Source organism: Labrus mixtus, chromosome 8 (assembly GCF_963584025.1).
Source record: "Labrus mixtus chromosome 8, fLabMix1.1, whole genome shotgun sequence".
Classification (NCBI taxonomy): Eukaryota; Metazoa; Chordata; class Actinopteri; order Labriformes; family Labridae; genus Labrus; species Labrus mixtus.
In genome coordinates this window covers 20,521,054-20,541,392 of record NC_083619.1, presented here as the reverse complement: position 1 = coordinate 20,541,392, position 20,339 = coordinate 20,521,054, and the positions used below count along the sequence as shown (strand labels likewise).

The following is a 20,339-nucleotide window of genomic DNA, read 5'->3' as shown; positions in this document are numbered from 1 at the left end:
AACACAAAGCAAATACTTGCTAGGAAATTCATGACATCAATTTTTCCTTTATTTTTTTTTACACAAACCTCCGGCATGAGGTCGAAATCTTCTGAATTAATTTCTGTAATATTATGAGAGAACAGCATTGTGCTCTTCTTGGCCTTAATGCTATTTTTGAAAAGAATTAACAAAAAGATGAATGAACCATTTTCCTTGAGGAAACATCACAATAATTTACCATATTTGCTTGAGCTAACAGAAGACATCTCAAACCACTACATGCGTACAATTATCCTATCTGTAATACATACAAAGTTTGCTTCTTCGAAAAGTAATACCCAAAGCTCTTTAGCCCAGCACATGAAAGACGCAGGAGGAAGCAGCTGTATTCATCTTTTATTCATACTGCTTTGGTGCACCGGCATGTGCCAGAATAAAATGCTTTGGCGATAAGCCAGCTGTTCCATCTTTTCTGCTTTATTTCATAACACAGCATCATCATCCTTTAGCCTTTCTTCTCTTTGTTCTCGTCGTCGTCTGGGTTGTAGACGCTGACAGTGAACTCACCAGCCTCTGTGCCGTACTTGTTCTTGACCACCAGGGCGTATTTGCCAGAGTCAGCCGTGGTGACGGCAGCAATTGTGATGCTGGCAAACTTGCCATGCTCGAACTTGAGTTTGTAGCGGTCGTCAGACACCAGCTCCCTCTCGTTCTTCGTCCAGCACACCTCAGGTGCGGGCTCGCCCCAGACATTGCCAGTCAGGTTCAGGGACTGAAAAAGAGACATTGCATGTGTATGAAGTGAGCTTTAAAAAGCTGTGAGTGACATTGAGATGATAAAACGAAAGAGGAAGGAGAAAGCTAAGACAAGGAGATTACCACCACAGTGTATAAACACAGGGAAAATCAAGTTAATTTACCTTGCCCTCTTGGATTGCAACCACATCTGGCAAGCCTCCAACAACACGAGCACGATCTAAACAAGACATTTTAAGAGTGAGCCAAGAAATAAATCAATCAACCTGTGGAACGTTTTTGTGTTGACAACAGAATATTCACCCAGAATGACTTTCAAACTTTTAAATGCACCCTTGATAATAAACAAAAATCACATTACAATATTTTTAACAGTTTTGTGTGCATGAATGAAGTTTTGGACCTTTATTAACCCCCCCCCCCCCCATTGCATAAATAAAGATATTGTATTTCCTGGGAAACCATTACCCATCTTAATAATAACAAATCAACTTTTGTATCTTTAGCCTAAAGTCTACAATTATATCAAAACTGAAACAGCTTCTATATCCAGAAAATGTTACACAATCTCATTGAGCAGAGACTCTCGGGAGAAAAAAAACGACAACCCCACTTACTTCTTTCTGCGATTGCTGCCGCCCTACGGAAGGAAGGAGACAGACACAGTCAGAAGCATCTTTGAATAGTATCACAGGCAGTAAGGTCTGACCTTTTTGTCTCCTCTATACAATAACAGGAAAGGTATTTTGAGAGAGCTCATAAAGTATATACAGCCTATTTTAGGTTTGTGATGACTGCTTGTATTTTAGCCAGAGGAGGATATTCACACAAATAAACACAGAGTTACACAACAGATGGATCAAGTCGGATGGATTTGTTTACTCACTTGAGCCTTTGGAATTCCTCAAACGCCTGTTCCCATGCTGCAAAAAGAAAAACAAAACAAATTATTGTTATTAAAAAGCATATAAATACGCAAAGTTAACTGGAAGTAATTGGAACTATGGAGAAATCTGTGGCTTCTTCCTTGTCTGCTTAAAAGTCTCACTCACCCTGGCCAGACAGATCGAACACTCTCTTTACACCATCCTTGCCATCAAAGACGTCCATGCTGTATTTGCCCTTGTCCTTCTCAGTGGGCTCGTTGATCTTAAGCCAAAGCTCCTCCCCTGTGACTCCAGACTTAACTCTCTCTGAGGCGGCAATCTTAGCATCTCTGGAGGAGAAAAGGGTGAACCAGATATCAATTGCTGCTAGATTATGAGATGCCCTAGCTAGCACAATGGATAGCAAGAGAAAATACAACAAAATAGGAAAAAAGTTATTTCTGTTTCCCCACAAAATCTTAACACTTATCCCTTAGTTACACCAAAATTGGAGACTTATAGTGTATGTTTGTTTTCTAAGGGTTGGATGGTTTTCATATTTTTCATAACAATACACACACATCTGAGATCAACCATTTAATTCAGAAAAGTCACATTTTAACACTTCCACACTGTTCAATATTAGCCATCACGCATCAGAAAATCATTGAACTGTGGAAATATATTAAAGAATGCCAGGATTTTGGCTCAGAAAAATGTTTAACTGTTTTGATACATGTATTTTTTTTAAACAACCTATGCTATGTTTTCTAGCTGCAACATTCACTGATAGAGAAACAACAAATCCATCATGATTTTTTTTTATATTTCAGCAGTCCATCAGTCTCTACAGAAACTGTTTTAAGAATTATTTTTAACATTTGGATTCTGAATGTTGGTTACCTTCTCTGCCTGAGTGTGTGCGTCTTTGTGTGTGTTTACTTTATGCGTCATTGGTATTTGACTTTCATGCTTGTATTTATCCGTTTTGGAAGGTTTTCTTTCATTAATGCTATGTTCTTCTATCACATATGCACTATGAAGGTATGCTTGTTGTTCATTGTTTATGTGTTTCTTCCTGTTGTTTCTATTTTTCTTCCTGTGCTCATTATTATATACGTATTTGTTTGTACCAACTGTGCAAAGGTGTGACAACAAACTTGCCCCGGGGGGACAATAACATACTATATTGTTTAATTTGAATGTATAACACCATCTTATGTCATCACTTATGAGTGCATATGAATACGGTAACATAAAATGGTCGGGATTGGGTTCAAATTGGTCTGCACCAGTCCACATGTGTATGCCACACAGGAGATTGGAAAATGTATTAAACGATGTAAGTGAGTAATCGTTATTTAACATACTTGTGGAGCCAACCAACACGCAGTTCCTCGTTGTAATGTGTGACATTGGAGTAGAGGATGATGCCATGCTCAGTACTGATGACTTGGATATCAGTGGAGGAGTTGGCTGGAAGAGGAGAAATTAAGACAAAAAAATATATGACTCAGGAGCAGTTCATGCAGAGTAAAAACTATACAGTCTTTCTTTTTTGTGATTTAAGTCTGCGGTCCATGTGTGGCGCTTCATTACCGCTGGGTAAGTGTGAAGCGTTATGACTCACCAATAACCCTGAACAGTTCATTCATTACAGCTTGGTATCCTGGGAGAAAAACAAATGAATGAAAGCAGAAATTATAGCAAGTCATATTCACAGATATCACTTTTTTAGCTCTGGATTCTTCTTGATTTTTCATCGATATTATTCAGAGAACAAACTATACCTGCATCTGTCAGATTGAACGTGCTCTTATCTTTGCCTCTGTCGTCCCTCAGGAACACGTCGTAAATACCTGCATCCTTCTTGCAGATCTGGAGTTCAAAGCAAAAGCAAGTTCAGTCAACTTGAAAAAGAAATGAATCTCTTTCTCAAACAGAGGAGAATAACAGTGTCATTCTTGGGACATATCATAGACATGGAAACAGCCAAACAGAGACAAACTAATCCGAAAAGGCAAGCTTTTCTCCCGCCCGGGATGCTGCAGGCGTTATTATGAAAACATGAATAAGGGTAAGACGAGGAGAACACATGGAGAAATGATATGCATGAACTTATGGCAGCAAAGATAATGTCCAGACTTTGGGTCTTGGCGGCGGGGGAACGTCCACAGCAGGCGCCTTTTTTCGTCCTTTTTCTTCCTGTATCTCTTGCTTAATAATCCACTGTGAATTAGACAGATTAGCCGGTTAATGCAAAAGCAGGTGACAGAAATGGCGATGAACAGGCCACTTCTCATGAGCTTATGCAATGACATCAACCCTCTCTTCATGGGTAATGGAACATTATCAGCGTAACTTCTCTTGCACCTGGCTGACCAGAATAAGGTTTTAAAAATTTCTGCATAGGTGTTGCCGGAGAAGTTAAATTGAACATTGTTAGAAATGAGATGATGAAAATAAAAGCACACAGATAAACCATATAGTTCATTTAAACTATACGGTAATAAATGTTGAAAACTAAATACATCTTTTCTCTTTCCAAAGTAGAACCTGCTGACGTTCTGACTCCATCAGCACTCAGAGTTAGCAACAAGAATATTTTCTAAAGTGTTTCATCATTTATGTATCTGTGTGTCAGAGAGGGATGGTTGCTAGCGTAGCATCTAGCTCAGCACTACAATGGAAGCATTGCTGCATGGGAAGCATGGCTTTTAGCTCTTTACTCAGCAGATCACAACTCCTGACAAAGTATGGCGTCCGTCTAATGGGCTGACCTTTCCGATATTAAAGGTCAGCTCGCTCTCCTGTCTCTCAATTTTCTGGGCCTCCTCGTCGTCCTCAGCAATCTCAATGCTGTCCTTCGACCAGGTGATCTCAGTCTCTGGTTTGACATTTCCTATCTGTTGACAGAGAGATGACATAGAGGAATAAGTTGGCTCAGCCAAGTTGCAAACATTGGGATGTAATCAATCTTTTGAGAAATGTCTCCAGCTGTACACAACACAACAGCTACTTTTCTTACCTTGCATCTCAAGAGCACATCACATGCTGAAGTAACAGTGAAGCCAAGGTACTCCACGAAGTGAGGACCTTTAGAAAGTTAATAAAGAAATATATATTGAAACATACTTTCTCTCCATTTTAAACCTCATGACGGAAAAGTTTAAACACTTACCTTGTTTCCTGACCCATTCTGCCCTCTCAAATTCTGATTTCTTTTGAAGCTCCCTGAATTCTGGAAAACAGAAACATTGTAAAGTGTCAAATTCTGTCTATAAATTCCTCTCTTTTCAGACATGAGAAGGTCAGCTACAACAAGAATAGAAGAGGCATGGAAGAGAAGAAAAGATGGTCTTCTGCTGCCCCTCAATGGACGCCTACTTTAACTGCAGAAAATGTGGTCTTACCATCTCCAATGAGCACCAGACTGGTTGTTCCCTTAGCCTTTCCATCCACCAGGTTAAAGGTGAACGTTCCCTCATCAGTGACCTCCAGAGAGTCCATAAACATTTCAATAATGCCGGTAGACTTGTCAAAGTTCATTGTGTATTTCTGGGAGCAAAAGATGAAAAGGAAAATCAGTTTTTTTAATGAAAATGCACACACACAGGACAAGGTGGCAATAAGAGACGCACAAAATACTTTTAAAGTCCGAGCCCTACCTTGCCCTGAGTAACGATGACATCATTGAAGACGTAATCCACTTGGCAAGCGGAGCTGGATTTCTCCACCTGAGTCCAGAATCGCACGCGACCCTTCTCAAGCAGATCCATGGCCATTTCATTCTTGAAGGGAATAACTGGAGGAAACCACATTTTTCTGTGAACTCTTGTTGTTCAATAAAGTATGAATGAGAAACGTTGCCTTAAACAAATCCTCCCTTCCTAGAGAGAATTTGTTGAGTATAGAGGTGCTACATTACTTATTACACAACAATTGTTTGCTGGTTCAGTTATGATGAATGTTATTATGAGAGTTAAAAGGGGGTTTCTGTGATGAAGTGAAATAATTACCAGGGAACTTGTGCTCATGACTGATGTCCAGAAGACGCATGAGACCTATAAAAAAAAACAACAACAACAGCATCAGTGAAATGTCCTGCTCTGTAAAACCCTAAAGTATCAACTCTCTGACTTCTAGCTTTATTGTACTAGTCTTTTTATTTAACAGAATGGTTAAACAGCAAATTACTTACACATTATGAAAGTATAACCTTGGGAATTACAAGAACTTTTAAAAACACAGTGAGTTTAAAAAAAGTGAGACAGCTTTCCGAACAAGCAAACATTTGCCCCTGAGAGTAACAGAGGTCAATTTGATGCAGCTGTTGAAACAGGATAACCAACAGGAGCATCCAGAGTCATTCAGGCCGTCCTTTAGGCTTTAGCACTGACATCACCCAAACAAAAACAGGAGAATCAAGTTTCTGACACACTGCAGCAGAGATGCCAAGAGTGTGGGCTGACTCACCCTCCTCAGTGAGCGTGTAGCTGGAGGAGATGCCATCAGTGTTGGTGGCCACACAGGAGAACGTGCCCAGATCCTCCAGGGAGGGACTGTTGAAGATAGCTCTGGTCCTGGAGATGAGGACACACGGGGGGTCACAATGAATTAATGTGGAAAGAGGAAAAGATATGTGGTGATTTAACAAAGCAAGATGGTTTTCAGGGTAAAAAGCCTGGAACAAGCATAGAGCAATAACTAGAAAGACAATTTATTCCCTGAAAGTTGCAGAAGAAATTGGGGGCATAACGGATACTTACCTTCCTTTTTCATTGACAATAGTCAGACGAGAGGTGTCGGTCATAGCCTTGTAGTTCTTGGACCACACAAACTCAGATCCCTCTTTCATTTCAGAGCACTCAAACACCATAGAGATAACGCCATCATCATCGACATCCACATATATCTCATTGGTGCCTGAGGAAGGGAGAGTAAATGGTAACAATGTGTGTTAATTGATAGCAATAAAGAGAATTTAGGATTACCGATTTGAAGTTGCAAATTAAATACAAGACAATGAGTTCTAAACTAAGGTACCAGTGCAGGTTTTCTCTACTTTACCACACTTTTCAGACGTGCGTAGGAAAACTATCTGATTGAAAGTGCGAGTTACGAAACTTTCACACTCACCAGGGCGAGTCTGGGCCAAGATTGGACCTAACATTGCTGAGGGCTTTCCAACTCCAGCAAGATTTTGAGCACGCACACGGAAGACGTAGGATGAACCAGCCTTCAGCCCTGTAAACTGAATAAGCACATGACAAGTGGGAATGGAGAGCAAGTTAAAGACGTGACTTTGGCCATTTACAGCAGCTACATACACAAGTGATGTTTAAGATTCAGTCTCTCCGTGTTCTTCACCTTCATGTATTTCATTTTGTTGACCTTCTCATGAACAGCCTTCCAGCATTCATCTCCAGCAGAGGCCTCCTTGATATCCATATAGTAGCCATTGACAGGAGTGCGGCCGCTAAATGCAGGTGGCTCCCAGAGGACCACAGCAGAGGTGTCACGAACCTCCAACGCATGAAGACCAACAGGAGCACCTTGGAGGGTGGTTAAGATAATGAGAACAAAAAGGAAATATTTGTTTTAAATATTTACAACATGGGAAGTTTTTCCAAAAAGTATGTAATTATCCTGTATTTGAATAATTCATATACTTTTTCTTTTTTCAAGCATATCCTTAATAAACAGAAAATAATTTGGCAAAACTAGTGTTCGAGATCGAGACAGAGAAAAGACCAAGACCAAGGCAAGGCGAGACCAAGACAGGACCAAGACCATAGTAATGATGTGGAAAAACAGCCTGGTCTTTCAGTGGTGGTCTTGACCGGTCTGATTTAAAATCCTTAGTCCGCCCAGTCTGAGACCGAGACAAGACTGAGTAATGATTCCGCTTTTGATTCCGAGACGAAACCTGCAAAAGGTGGTTCTCAGACCAAGACCGATTTCGAGTAATACAACACTAGGCATAACACATACATTTATTTTGGATCAATCAGACCATTATATTATGAATTCTCAAAGTGTTCTCAAGCACAAGTTGATGTCTTCATATATCTGGTTTTGTACGACCTAAAGTCCCGTAAGAAAAACAAAAAGTTACTCTACAATTGGAAAGCTAAAACCACATTACGTCTGTTTGTTCTGTAAAGAAAAATCTAAGCTAATTTTTAAGTCCTCCAGCTAGTCCATACATTATCTATAGGATTCCTCTCTTTAATCAACTCAAATCACTTTCCGGTTTCATACCTGGAACAGTAATGGTCCATTCCTTGCACTCCAGAGCTGCACTGGGCAGAGAGGCTTTACTCAAACCTGCCATGTTCATAGCACGCACCTGGAACTGGTACAAGACGTTCTCCTTCAGATTCTCAGCCTAAAAGAAACAAATACAGATCATGACATATGATTTAAAAAACAAACTGAGGCAGCAAATATTAAACTCCTTCCAATAAATCAATTATAATATTTAAAAAAAAACTAATTTGATACAAACATGAATTAAGAATGAACCGCTTGTTGCCTTGATACATTTTAGTCAACAGTGACTCTGGACAATGTGACTCTCATTCTCTAAAATAATAATAATTTTTCTCTGTTGCTATGGTTACTCATCTTAGCTACCGTCTGCAGCGCACTAATTTGGAACGGTGAACTGAGTGTTTAACTGGAACTACTTCCATAATTTTCCATATATCAAAATTAAGGCACACCCAAGTGACACCCTTTAGCCAATCAGAATCGAGTATTTACCCAGCCCATGGTATAAAGTAAATGAACGTACTTTATAGGAGGCAGTAGTCAATGCCTTCTCGTGCATTTCATGCCATTTCCCAACAACAACTCCCTTCACGGTCCTGTAGTCCACAAAATATCCCCTGATATCAGCTCCTCCGTTTTTAGCAGGCTCGCTCCATTCCAGCATCATGTAGTCCTTTACAGCTTCCAGCAGGGTCACACCAGACGGCTTCCCTGGAACGGCTGGAGAGAAAGTTAATAGGTTGAACCAACTGAAGAAGTGTGTCCAAGAGGATAGTTTTCAGATAGTCACACCCTTTTTCTTTGTATTTGCTTTTATAAAATATTCAGCTCTAGACACAATCTTATACAGATGTCCTGGCATTAGCCAAATATTGCATTGATCTGAGTTTCCATAAGTGTTGAGAGCTATCACAGCAAAAACAAGTGGCACTGTTAAACATGCTCCATGCTTTGGGCACACAAGCAATACACTTGTTTAGGGTCGTCGTAATGGATAAAGTACTTACACTCTAGGCCAGAAGCAGGGCAACTTGCACGCTACCAAAACCTCAGAAAGCCAGACGAGACTCTCATCAGGCCCATGCTCTCTAGAACTCAATGTTTTAGCCTTTACCCTGGCCATGCAGCAAGAGGCACCCCTAAAGAGTTATTAAATGGCAAAAGAGAACACCAGCAAAAACACTTTTTTTTTTAACAGTCATCAATACCTACACACAGAAAAGCATTGTAAAATCTGATCTAATTTGTTAATATTCTTGTCAGTTAAAAATGAAGTCATGGGAAGGAGCTTGATGAGCAGTATTAGTGATGAGTATGTCAGGAAAGAACATGCAAAAATATGAAGCTGGAGTTGGATAACGTCATGGGGCAGCTGCTTTCATGCTGTAGACACATTGATAATTCATGAATTAGAACAAAGAAAATGAAGTAATGGGTTGGATGATTCAAGATTTTTGGTCTGGAAAAAGGAAACTTGGTGCTGAAGGTTTTAAAAGGTTCATGAACAAACAAGAGCTTAGAGGCTTGCTGGCAGAGAGCAGAGAGCTGCAGGTCATGTCTCTGAATTTAAAGCAGGTCTTTTTGCTCTATATTGTCAGATATCGTTCCCCAGATGAATGAATGTTTAAAAATAGCTGGGAGCATATGGCACAGGGAGAGAATGAAATAAGCAGAGGGAGAGCGTATGGCTTGAATGCTACAGGCAAGGTAAATAATGGAGACTTGTGAGGACACTCACAGATGGCCGCCTGCACAACCACAGCATCAGAATTAGGGGAACTCTGGCTGTATCCTGCAGCGTTGACTGCCTTGACGTTAAACACATAGTTTGCCCCGGTGGTCAGGCCATGGCACACAAACCTGAAAAAGTAAGACAAAGTTGTGAAGAGTCAAACATTATTATTGCACTCTGATAAGAGAAGTAGGGTTTTCATTTTTAGCTAATGGAAGCAAAAATTTGTGAGCAAAATGAGCAAACTTGTGGTGTGCATCATTTCTACATAACTGACAACACTGATGGTGTTTAATGACTTTTAGACCTTTCTCTAAGTGGTGCCAATGTTTAATTACATTTCCCCTTAGTGTCACACTAGCGAAGGCTACACATCACCCATTTTAAATTCTCATATTAATTCAGAAACGTAGAATCATCTTCAGCTGTACCCACCTGGTCTGCTTGACAGGTTTATTGTTGCAAGGCATCCAGACGTCAGTGCCGACCACACTACATTCAATATAGTAGCCGATGAGCTGTTTGACATCCTTGGAGGCCCCCCAGGTCACCACCACAGAGGTGTCGGTGTTCCTGATGGCCACTGTGTTGCCTGGAGCCGAGGGCAGGTCTGTCGGAGAAGATTGGAATGAAATTAGAGGAGACGGAAAAGAAGTGAGAATAAATACACTGAGCAAAGAGGGAGTATCATTCCCTGGGAACAGCTGGAAAATAATGCAAATAAATAAAATTATAAAGGAATATGCCTGGACAATAAACCCTCTAGGCAGAAAAGCCGTGCTTAACTCTTGTTCAAAATATAAATTCAGCTTTGTATGCTCACCCAGTTTATCTGCGACAACTATCTCCCCTGTGGCGACAGAGGGCTCGCCCACACCGGCAGAGTTGCAGCAGCGCACGCGGAAGTTGTAGGAATTTCCCTCAGCGAGGTCAAACAGGGCAAAGCGAGGAGACTTGACTGGCATGCCGGTGTTCACCCTCTGCCAGGTGTCTGTGCCAGCCATACACTGTGTTCCACAAACATGGAAGAAAAGTCAGAGGGTGTTTGAGCCTCCACACAACACTGTTGTCTTTACATGTCAGAGTTAAATCAAAATCAAACAAGAACCTTCAGGAAATCATAGGTACTTAGGTAAGCAGTGATTAATATGTCAGCATAAAGATGGCAACTTCTTTCCTATCCTAAAGAATATCCTAGAAGAATTTGCATTTTTTCGCAAAATAAAAACTAAAGAGCATTCATTAAAACTATAAATTTATAACCTTAATGTTTATAAATATTATTTGATTCCATGAACTACTTATTTATTGATGAGGTGCTTTAGCTCTACAACAAACAGTTGTCCATTTCTCCTCACCTTCTCAATATAATACATGACTCCTTCATGACCTCTCTGCACTGGAGGCCTCCAGGCGAGCACCACATAGCTCTTGGTTGCCTCGGTAACCACAACATCAGAGGGTTCTCCGGGGACGACGCCCACTGAGGAGGAAAGATGAAGCTGCAACTATTAAGAGGATGTCACCTTAATCATGTGACTCGTGCATAAAGTGTGTCAAAATACATTTTAACTACAAAAACCTTTTTTTTTTTCATTAAACGAGACATGAAAAACATCTTGCATTAACTGTTTTGATATCTCTCAACACAAGCAGCCATACAATATCCTCATATTAGTTTAATACTGTCAAAATGTATTCCCATTATAGATATATAGATCATTTAAAATAGGTACACTAGACTGAAAATATGATGCGTGCTTTTGACTATTTAGGGATTAAGGTTCATTATGCAGCCCTTCAAGCAACTAAAATATGCCAAGTCACTGTTGGCAGATTCTTTTTTTGGAAATGTAAACATCTGACATCATGATATTTCAATATATAGCTGTCCTGTTTTTTCTAATTAAAAGCGTATGAATCTTTCATACCAGTGGAATCCTCCTCTGTGAACTTGATCATGCCAGTCCAAGGAGCTGAGGGACCAGCTGTTGGTTTAAAGGAAAAGAAAATCCATTACAAAAATCGCAGTTGTTGTCTTTGTCGCAGCATTTCTATGGATTTGTTCTTGTGTTCCTCACCTCTGAGGCGGGCTCTGTCTGAGCGATCCATTGCTACCACAGCCTCAGAGACACGAGACGCACGGCTGGCTCCCGCCTTGTTCAGGGCCCGCACCCTAAAGATGTAAGAACGCCCCTCCACCAGTCCTGTGACAGGGAAGCGGGCGTACTTCACAGGGGTGTCGTTACACTGAGCCCAGTGGTGAGTGCCCACCTCACACCTGGGGGGGGAAACACGACACAAGCAACATTGGTGATTCATAAATTACCAAAATTCAAAAAATCTTCCTACTATGTTGGTTTAAGGCTAAATGTCTAGCTCACCTGTCGATGTAGTATCCAAGGATGGAGCTGCTGCCCTCCATCGCTGGCTGCTTCCAGGTTACCACCACATAGTCCTTGTTGGCATCATGACAACGCACATCCAGGGGGGCCACGGGAACCCCCTCTACCTCAACTTCGGCATCTGGCAAGGCAAAAGACACACACATGCACATGTGAGTAATGCTGTATCTAAATCAAGATGCTCTCAATGACATACTCAGTTTTCCATTTTGTGACCTACTTACCGGTACACCTCTACAGTGTTAGCACTGATGCTGGCTATGAAAGGGTATTTCACATGTTGGTAACAAAAGGGGGTTCTCAAGAGTATTTCTTATAATTACATTTGTGGAATTTTAAGTGAGATCAGACTGCATATGGCAGCCACCCTTGATGACCTGTTCTGTTTGTTTTGTGAGAATGTCAGGGAGAGCGTTGTGTCACTTAAAGACACAGCAGTATCCTAAACTTCCTCAACACATCTGCATGTGCTCTGATCTCTAATATATTGCCTTAATTTACACTGATTTTAATCATGTTAAGTTCACTAGGACTAGCGGGGAAAGAGGCTTCAAAGTTTTCATATCATCTTCAATGTCATGTAAAACGTCAAATCTAAATTTCACATCACCCTCATCCTTTTCAACAGATTTAAAGTCTTCTGTAAAAACATCCTGAGGGCATTTTACCTCTGACAAACACGTAGGCTGAGTAGTTGTCAAAGCCAGACTTGGTGTTGACGCGCATGGTGTACATGCCCTCATCTTCCTTGTTCAGGTGGGCGAGTGTAAGCGTGGCACGATCCCCAGACCAGTTAGTGTGTACCCATTTAGAGGGCTTCAAAGGGGTCACTGATGGGAAAAGTTCAAGAACAGAATACATTTACAAATTATGTGAAGTTATCCTACTTAAGTTTTCTCTCTCTACTTACAGTTTCTGTACCACACGACTTCAGGCTGGTATTTCTTCACAGTGGGATAAACGATGACAGTGCAGCCCAGACTCAGTGTCTCGCCCTCACTGCCAAAGGCCACTTCAAATTTGTCGATGATGGTTGTTTCAAACGTTACACCGTGTTCAGTGCAGAAACCATCTATAGAGGAAAAAAAACAACTTTTGACGTTTCAACAATATTGAGCAGCACAGTAAGTTTTTAACCCATTATTATGTTATGGTTAATTATTTTTATTTTTTTACACATCAAAATTAATTTGGTCCGCCAATTATTTTTTATTGCTCTGTTTTTTTTCTCAACCAGCTTCTCAGCAAAAAAAAAAGTCTAGATCCTAGTTAAATGTGAAACTCGATACACTTGCTAATCACTAATTGTGTCCATGTGCCTCTTGATGTTGAGTAGGTAGTTCATGGTGGATTTTTTTTTTACTTTTTCACTGAAAACAGCTGCCTGCCAGAGATTTAAAAAAAACACTTTGCAGAGCTGAGAGAGACTTGAAAGCCATCAGTGAGAACTCTGAGTTTGCCTGGCTAATGCCTTTTACAGTCATTTCGTCTCTAATTTAACATGTGCTTGTGCTGATTTGTCTCCTATGTACATCATGTCAGAACCATGGGTAGTGGTAATAACCCTAGCCCTAACCCCCCCCCCCCCCCCCCATTGACATAAACATTATTTTTATTCTACCTTTCAGCTCATTGTAAAACTACATCCAAACTAAACAGAAACAAGAAAAACCACTACAAACATTTGTAAATACTGTTTCAATAAATAGTCATGGTACATTTTCAACTTTAGCAGAGGATTTCAGAGTATCACAGGGCTTTGCAGATTGTTGCGTCTGAAGGACGAGGAGAGGGTGAGGTCCTTTTTTCTCTTTAAGAATTGTTTGCTGTTACAAAAATGTTCAAATATCGGATGAAAAGACCCTTCAAGTAAACTCAAAGTAGTCTGAGTGACTCACGTGGCTTAGGATCAAGAGGGCCTGCTTCCTCGCCTTCCTGGAACCCTGAGAAGCAAGACGAGTCGATTTAGTAATCTTCAATCAATAGCAAAAAAACACTTACGAGATAAAATATGAGAAAGAGTGGGCACAAAAACCCCTCTAACTTATTAAAAAACAGGGACTGACGAGCTGTAAGAAAAAACAGTTACCTACTTTTGATAACAACAGTAGCAAAAAAAGAAGATTCCCCCTTCACATTGAGGGCAGAGACGTGATACCTAGCGGTGTCCAAGAAATCACAGCTGAAAACAAAACAAGATTAGAGACTTGGTGATTTGCCTACAGCTAAACTGAAAGAACATTCAGTTTTGTGTTTTGTGTGTGTTTATCTCATGAATTCTAACTGACCCCATGTGGCTGAATGATTACCTACTTCTTGATCTCCAGGGAGTGCATGTTGTAATTGCTCTCGGCTGTGTACTTCTCGGGGTGGGCCTCAGCATCAATGAGCACGTTGTTTTTGTACCTTGAAGACAGCAGAAAGAGACAGCTGGTTTATTTTTAACCGTCGTCTCCACAGTCTGTAATTGCAGAGAGGTGAGGAGTGTTGGAAGTAGTTTTTGTGGATGTAAGGAGCTCTGGGTGGAAACTTCTCTGACACAACACATGAACGCTTGTTTTCATCAGTTTTTTTTCTCGTGCCTCACAGAAGGTGGGGATCTTACCAGGCGATCCTGGGTTTAGGCCATCCAGCCACAGTGCAGTGCAGCTTCACATTCTTGCCCTCCCAGGCAGTCTGTCCACGGGGCTTGACGATAAACTCCGGACGGTGTGTCAGGCTGTCTGGGTTCATCTTCTTACGGAACTCAGACCACTCGTCCATCTTTAGGGAGAGAGTGAAGCCAGATCGTCATCGTACCGGGGATTGTATGGCTTCATGTGAGAGATTTAATGATTTGTGAATGGGTCATGATGCACAAAAAGGCTGAAAGGATTTACCGTCCTGCTCAGTTCAACACGTTCAGCTGATTCCCTGATATGCACTGTTCTGGTTTTCTTCTCGACTCTAACACTCATGGCCTCCTTGGCCTCCCTGACAAACAGGTTCCTCATGGCCACGTAGTTGATCCCCTCCTCTGTGACATCGTCCTCCCGGGCCTCCATCAGACCTCGAACCTCCTCGTGACTGGTACGCAGCAAACCCACAACATGTGAGAGAAGGTCAGACTTACAGTGGAGTGGGAAAAGAAAATGTCATCGGGGTGTTCTGCAGTTTCCTCACTCACCTGGCTCTGAATACGGGGATTACATAGCCGATAACTTCTTTGTCCTTGTCCATCGCCAGGTAGGTGCGTTTGGCTCTTTTGGGTAGCGGGCTGAGTTTAACCACCTCCTGCCCTTTCTCTGTCTTCACAGAGGTCTTCAGGCTTACAGGGACGAGACAACAGTCACAACACTTGAACGATTAGCACAAAGATATGGCATGCTTTTCTTTTAACCAATAAAGCATCTGCTGTCATCTTTTTTGGGTAATTCATGCTAGATTGTTCATCAGAGGATTGAAGCTTGTGATCAGTAAGCCCTTAAGAAAAACAAAGAGCTGTAACGTTGGTCTTGAACATGTTTCCTCAGTTACCATGGCAACGCCGTTTAATTCCAGTCTGTACTATTTTCACCTGTCTCCTGTTATAAATACTGACACATTTGCAGTAAAAAAAAAAAAACACCCCAAAATAACAATGAAGTAACAGCTGCTTAACACTGCAGTGCTCAGCTGTTTGAGGTTTTACATAACCCTTTCATTAAATCAAAATACAAATCTTAAGACTCATGTTACGGAGATGGGTATACAGGTAGCATCAAGAGATGAACATGTTTCATAGAGTTTGTTTAAACTGACAAAATTACCGTCAGTGTCTAGTGATTGAATTCACCTTAAAGTGACTGACGGTTACACTTACTACAGCCTGAACTCTAGCAGTGATAGCAGATAGAACGTACTGTTTGCAGCAAAGTGAAACTGAAGTTTCATATTGAATAATTTTATATAAAAATTTAGCTTTTTTTGTTCTGTTGTAATGCAGAAAAAAGGTCTTAAGATAGTGAATAAACTAGATTTGTAGAAGCCGCACAGGCAGGAATACACACTTTCATGTAGTCTTTCAAACTAAGAGCTGACAACATCTAATTTCACAAGTAATTGAAATGCATTTTTAAAAAATTTGTAATGACATTAAATATTACAGCAGACAAAGAAAAGGACAACAGAGCTGCAGGTAAATCTAAAAATAATGACGAAATATTCATCGTGAATCACTGGCCTCTCAGCATTTATAAAACTTTAAATATAAGTTTGTTATAACACATTCTGAAAATGCTGTAGTGCAGCTACTCAGAAATAAAAGATGTATTTCTGTGCATGGTCTACTACCCTGACCCTTGATACACCCTGACTCATTTACTTATCGGCCCTGTCAGGTCATCATTTTGTCAGCTGGGTTTATAAATGGAGCAGGAAGTGGTGGATATGCATCAGGGTGGAAAGGTTCATCTTATGGCCCTGCTTTCACTAATATAATCTCATCCGAGTCTGCTCCACTCGATCCATTTCACCTCAAGAAGAAGCGGCACAACATGGCTTTGATAAACTGAATTCTATACTGGCGGGTTGGGATCAAGAGGCTGATCGCACAGCAGAGACGGACAGGTGGAGAACGTCTCAAAAGAGTTCTGCCTAGCTGAAAAAGTTTTATTCTACCGCTGACTCACCAGGTGTTCTTAAAGGAAGTCTTTGTCTCAGTGTGAAGGAAAGTTCTCCTGCAGATAAAAGCATTTCACCCCTAACAGTCTGGGAATCTACTCTATATGTAAATCATCAGATTAAAATAGCGCAACACAAATTTGGACAATTTCTAACTGAACCAAGGTGAAGGACGACATTCAAATCTTAAAAACCTATAAATCAACGAGACTGATAAATGTAGAAACTGGTCCAAAGTTATTAAGTATTAAAGGTCTATGCAAGCCACTGTACAGCCATTTACAGTTTAATGACATCCATACAGTGGCTTTACAGTCGGCCTAATGGTAACGTCTCATGTCCTGGCTACAGGAATAGCTCAGCCGTCCATGAATATATCTGGCAGCCCTTCACTACAGCTGACATTCCTTCCCTGACCCCGTTTAAGAAGCCATCGCACTTCCAACATGAACACTGAGCTACGCCCCCTCAAGGACAAAGAAACTCAGAATGCGTTGACAAGGATCTGTCGCACCATGGCACATACACATGGAAGTCAAAGTATTGTTTGGATCAGTGCTGTGCACAACTTGCACACGTCACCAGGCCTAATTTGTTTTGCAGAGTATGACCCACAGAGGTGAAACATTTATTCCTGCAGCAGCAAGCCCATCGTCTTTTTCCCTCTCTAACAGTTCTTTTCACTACTGGTTTATCAGACGATCCTTTCGTTGATTAACTTTCTGGTCCCTAAAATATCACAAAGAAGCAAAAAATACAAGGTGCAACATCCAAGTACCTTCAAACTGCTTCTTTTGTCCAATTAACCGTCAGATATACACAGATATAGAAACAAAAGACACACTACAAAAACTATACAACAACCTCATTCAGCAGATCGTCTAATAGGAGAGGCTGGATCTTTGCTTGAAGAATACTGAAATGATGTGTTTCTTATCAAATCTGTTGCCTGATTCAGATTCAGATACAGCTCTGTCTCTACGATGGTCCAAATCAAGGTACACAAACATAAAGTTCTTTTTGTGACAAATAAATAAGTGAAATGTTTTCGCTGTGTAGACCAAATAGTTACAAAAAACTGTTCTAGACTCCAGATTCGAGACCTCACATAGACTTAAATTTGAAAGACAATAAAACATTTGACTAAATTTGGACTTGGCCATTTGGCATTTGACTTCCTTACACTTTAACCCCCCCCCCTAAATCTACACTAGATTTAAGAGCAAACATTCACAACCAAAGCGTTGACCTTGTAACATCCTGGAACAGTATAAGTAAAAGTACAGAACTATGCAACAGGCCAGACTCATAGCCCTTATAGACCTGAGACCTGTATCATGACTCGAGTCGACCCAGACTTCTGACATGCTGTTCTGCAACAGCCTCAAGAGGTATGAAATGTACTTTCATTAACCTACAAAACCCCTGACATAGTTAAAGATGTACTGTCTTTGCAGATGAAGCCCAGCTGAGAGACAGCGTGTTATGTTTACACTGTGACTCAGTCTGCTGAACACACTAAACACACCAGGCGGAGAGCACCGTACTGAATATTTGAAAGGAATCTGCTTGAATCATCTCTTCAGAGGAGATGTGACAGGTTTCAATGTTAGAAACTCATTTTAATGAAATATAAACCATCCTTAGGTTATGCATCATTCCCACACTCTTACCGACGGCTGGAAGTCTTGAAAGTGGAGAACGACTGCTGGCTAACAGAAGACTTGGAGCTCAGGTAACAGCTGCTCTCAAAGTGATGCTTCTGCTGTTCCTGTCGTTGATAGTGATGCTGCTGATGCTGCTGCAGCAGCTGCTGCTTCTGCGTCACTTGTATTGATTCTGACATCCTGAAGGCCACTCCGCCAACTTATGATTTCAGACTTTTCTTTTCTTAACCAGCTCTGTAAATCAATCTCATTGTTATTATTATTTACTACAGATTGATTATCTTGCTGAGGTTAGTTTAGAGCAGGGGATGATGATTAGCTATTAAGGATGGAAGTTAAGGCAGCCAGGAAATGTTAAAGCTGTTAAGATGGAACAAGATTTTTTGATTTGTAAAATGTTAGCGCCAGTTAAGATCTACTTCTACTGTTAAACAAAGAAGCAGCAGGTAATAACTAAACTGTGGCAGCATCTCATTGTCTACACTCTAGGCCTTGGTTTCATATCTTTAAAGAGAAAATACAAATTTAGGTAGAATTTATTTGTTTTCATGTTTTTTAAGATAATCCCCTCCTCAGGTGAAAATAAAAAGCTGGGAATAAAAAGTGTTGTGATGTAGTAATTTGGGGCGATACACAAACACATTAAGGTAATACATATTACAGCGCAGATGGTCCAGCAGGTAGATTACCCCCCCATGTACGGAGGCCCGGGTTTGGGTTGGACCTGTGGCTCATTTCCCGCTGGTCATTCCTCGTTCTCTACCGATTTCCTACTCTATCCACTGTCCTATCAAATAAAGGCAAAAAGTCCCCAAAAAAGTAATACACATATTACCCTATGTAGTGCTGAGACTTGAACTGACAATAATGTTTCTTGTCGATTAATCTTTTGGGTGGTTGATAGTTCAAACAATCAGTTGGTCTACATTGTGAAAATGCTCTTTACAATTTCCTAAAGCTAGTGTTGTCAAGTACACATTGTTACATTTGTTTGTCCAGAGGTAATGTCAAAAGGTAATCAGTTTTCATAGAAATTAAAAAAAAAAAATCACATTTGAGAACATGGAACAGGGGATTGTTGCTAAAGAACATACTGTAAGATAAATACTGTATGTGGATAATGAACATAAGGTTTTTGTTGATTCACCAATAAATCAATCAATCAATCAATCAATCAATCAATCAATCAATCAATCAATAAATCAATAAATCAATCAATAAATCAATCACTTAAGATCCTCAGCCTGACATTTTGAACCACTCATGCCAAGCAGAGAACCTTCCTTATGTAATCACAGAACAATAATGACTTCAGTTCTGACTTGGAAATATATCGTCTGCAGGCAGAGCCCCTGACAACACCTACAACAGACATATTATTGTTTATATTTATAATGAGCTACAAACTGTATGCTGTCAGCCATGAAGGCCCAGGGTGCATAAAGTAAAAATCTAAGTCATAATAACTTCTTATTGTTTGTAAAGCAAAAGTCAAATGAATAGATTGGGTCTTCTTTTTCACTCCAATGACACATGCAGACTAATCTACAAGGACACACCTTGTTAGTAAAGGCATAGTTAAACTGAATGTAAACACCATGTTAAACAAAACATAAAAAAAACAAGTGTTTATATTGATTTTGAAAATAAAACTTACTGGCACAAGGCAGAATTACAATTACTCATTATTAAAATAAAAAGTGATAAGAATAGAAATTAAAGTACATGTCACTCACCACAACTAAGAATCCCTAAATCCTTACTAGTTGAAAATAAGAGAAATGGGGAGATATTCCAAAAGTAGCCAAAGCCAGTCCCAGGTACAGGCGAAGCAGCAGGGTGAGGGGCAGCGGACAGCACGGCAGTCCACTGAGCAAAAATAATGCTGCCACTCGGCAGAATGCACAAGACACCGTCAGGACCTTTTAAGGCTGGGACGGATTTAAATTTAGACCATGAGACCATGAGACCATGAGAAGGGTCCACGCTGAGGAGCCTCTGCTAAGCCAGACTC

The 20,339-nt window shown here is 40.6% G+C and overlaps 1 protein-coding gene across 3 annotated transcripts; it reads right to left on the bottom strand.

Moving 5' to 3' along the window:
- Positions 1-27: 27 nt before the first annotated feature.
- On the bottom strand, positions 28-20,221 carry myom1a (myomesin 1a (skelemin)). 3 transcript variants are annotated; one of them, XM_061045041.1, is made up of 38 exons: positions 20,062-20,221; positions 18,332-18,559; positions 15,184-15,324; positions 14,897-15,083; positions 14,623-14,780; positions 14,331-14,423; positions 14,111-14,199; positions 13,916-13,960; positions 12,928-13,089; positions 12,686-12,847; positions 11,997-12,138; positions 11,694-11,893; positions 11,544-11,600; positions 10,971-11,095; positions 10,436-10,619; positions 10,048-10,222; positions 9,619-9,740; positions 8,404-8,600; positions 7,869-7,995; positions 6,975-7,159; positions 6,744-6,858; positions 6,374-6,530; positions 6,081-6,187; positions 5,624-5,668; positions 5,273-5,409; positions 5,018-5,162; positions 4,786-4,845; positions 4,633-4,700; positions 4,385-4,510; positions 3,750-3,833; positions 3,395-3,482; positions 3,235-3,273; positions 2,975-3,080; positions 1,791-1,954; positions 1,625-1,661; positions 1,356-1,378; positions 903-958; positions 28-754 (listed from the first exon to the last, which is right to left on the bottom strand). In XM_061045041.1, exons 2-38 carry the CDS (start codon positions 18,502-18,504, stop codon positions 488-490), a joined length of 4,548 nt encoding a protein of 1,515 aa, XP_060901024.1. In that variant the 5' UTR covers positions 18,505-18,559; positions 20,062-20,221; the 3' UTR covers positions 28-487. The 3 variants fall into 3 exon arrangements, with proteins under 3 accessions (XP_060901024.1, XP_060901025.1, XP_060901026.1); XM_061045042.1 differs by lacking the exon at positions 3,750-3,833; XM_061045043.1 differs by lacking the exon at positions 18,332-18,559.
- Positions 20,222-20,339: the final 118 nt, after the last annotated feature.

Coding starts and splice junctions, on each gene's coding strand:
- myom1a (XM_061045041.1), bottom strand. CDS start 18,504: ATGTCAGAATCAATACAAGTGACGCAGAAGCAGCAGCTGCTGCAGCAG. Junction 9,741..10,047: donor AAACCTGTCAAGCAGACCAG/GTGGGTACAGCT, acceptor TTACTTTTTCAG/GTTTGTGTGCCATGGCCTGA. Junction 755..902: donor TTGCAATCCAAGAGGGCAAG/GTAAATTAACTT, acceptor TCTCTTTTTCAG/TCCCTGAACCTGACTGGCAA.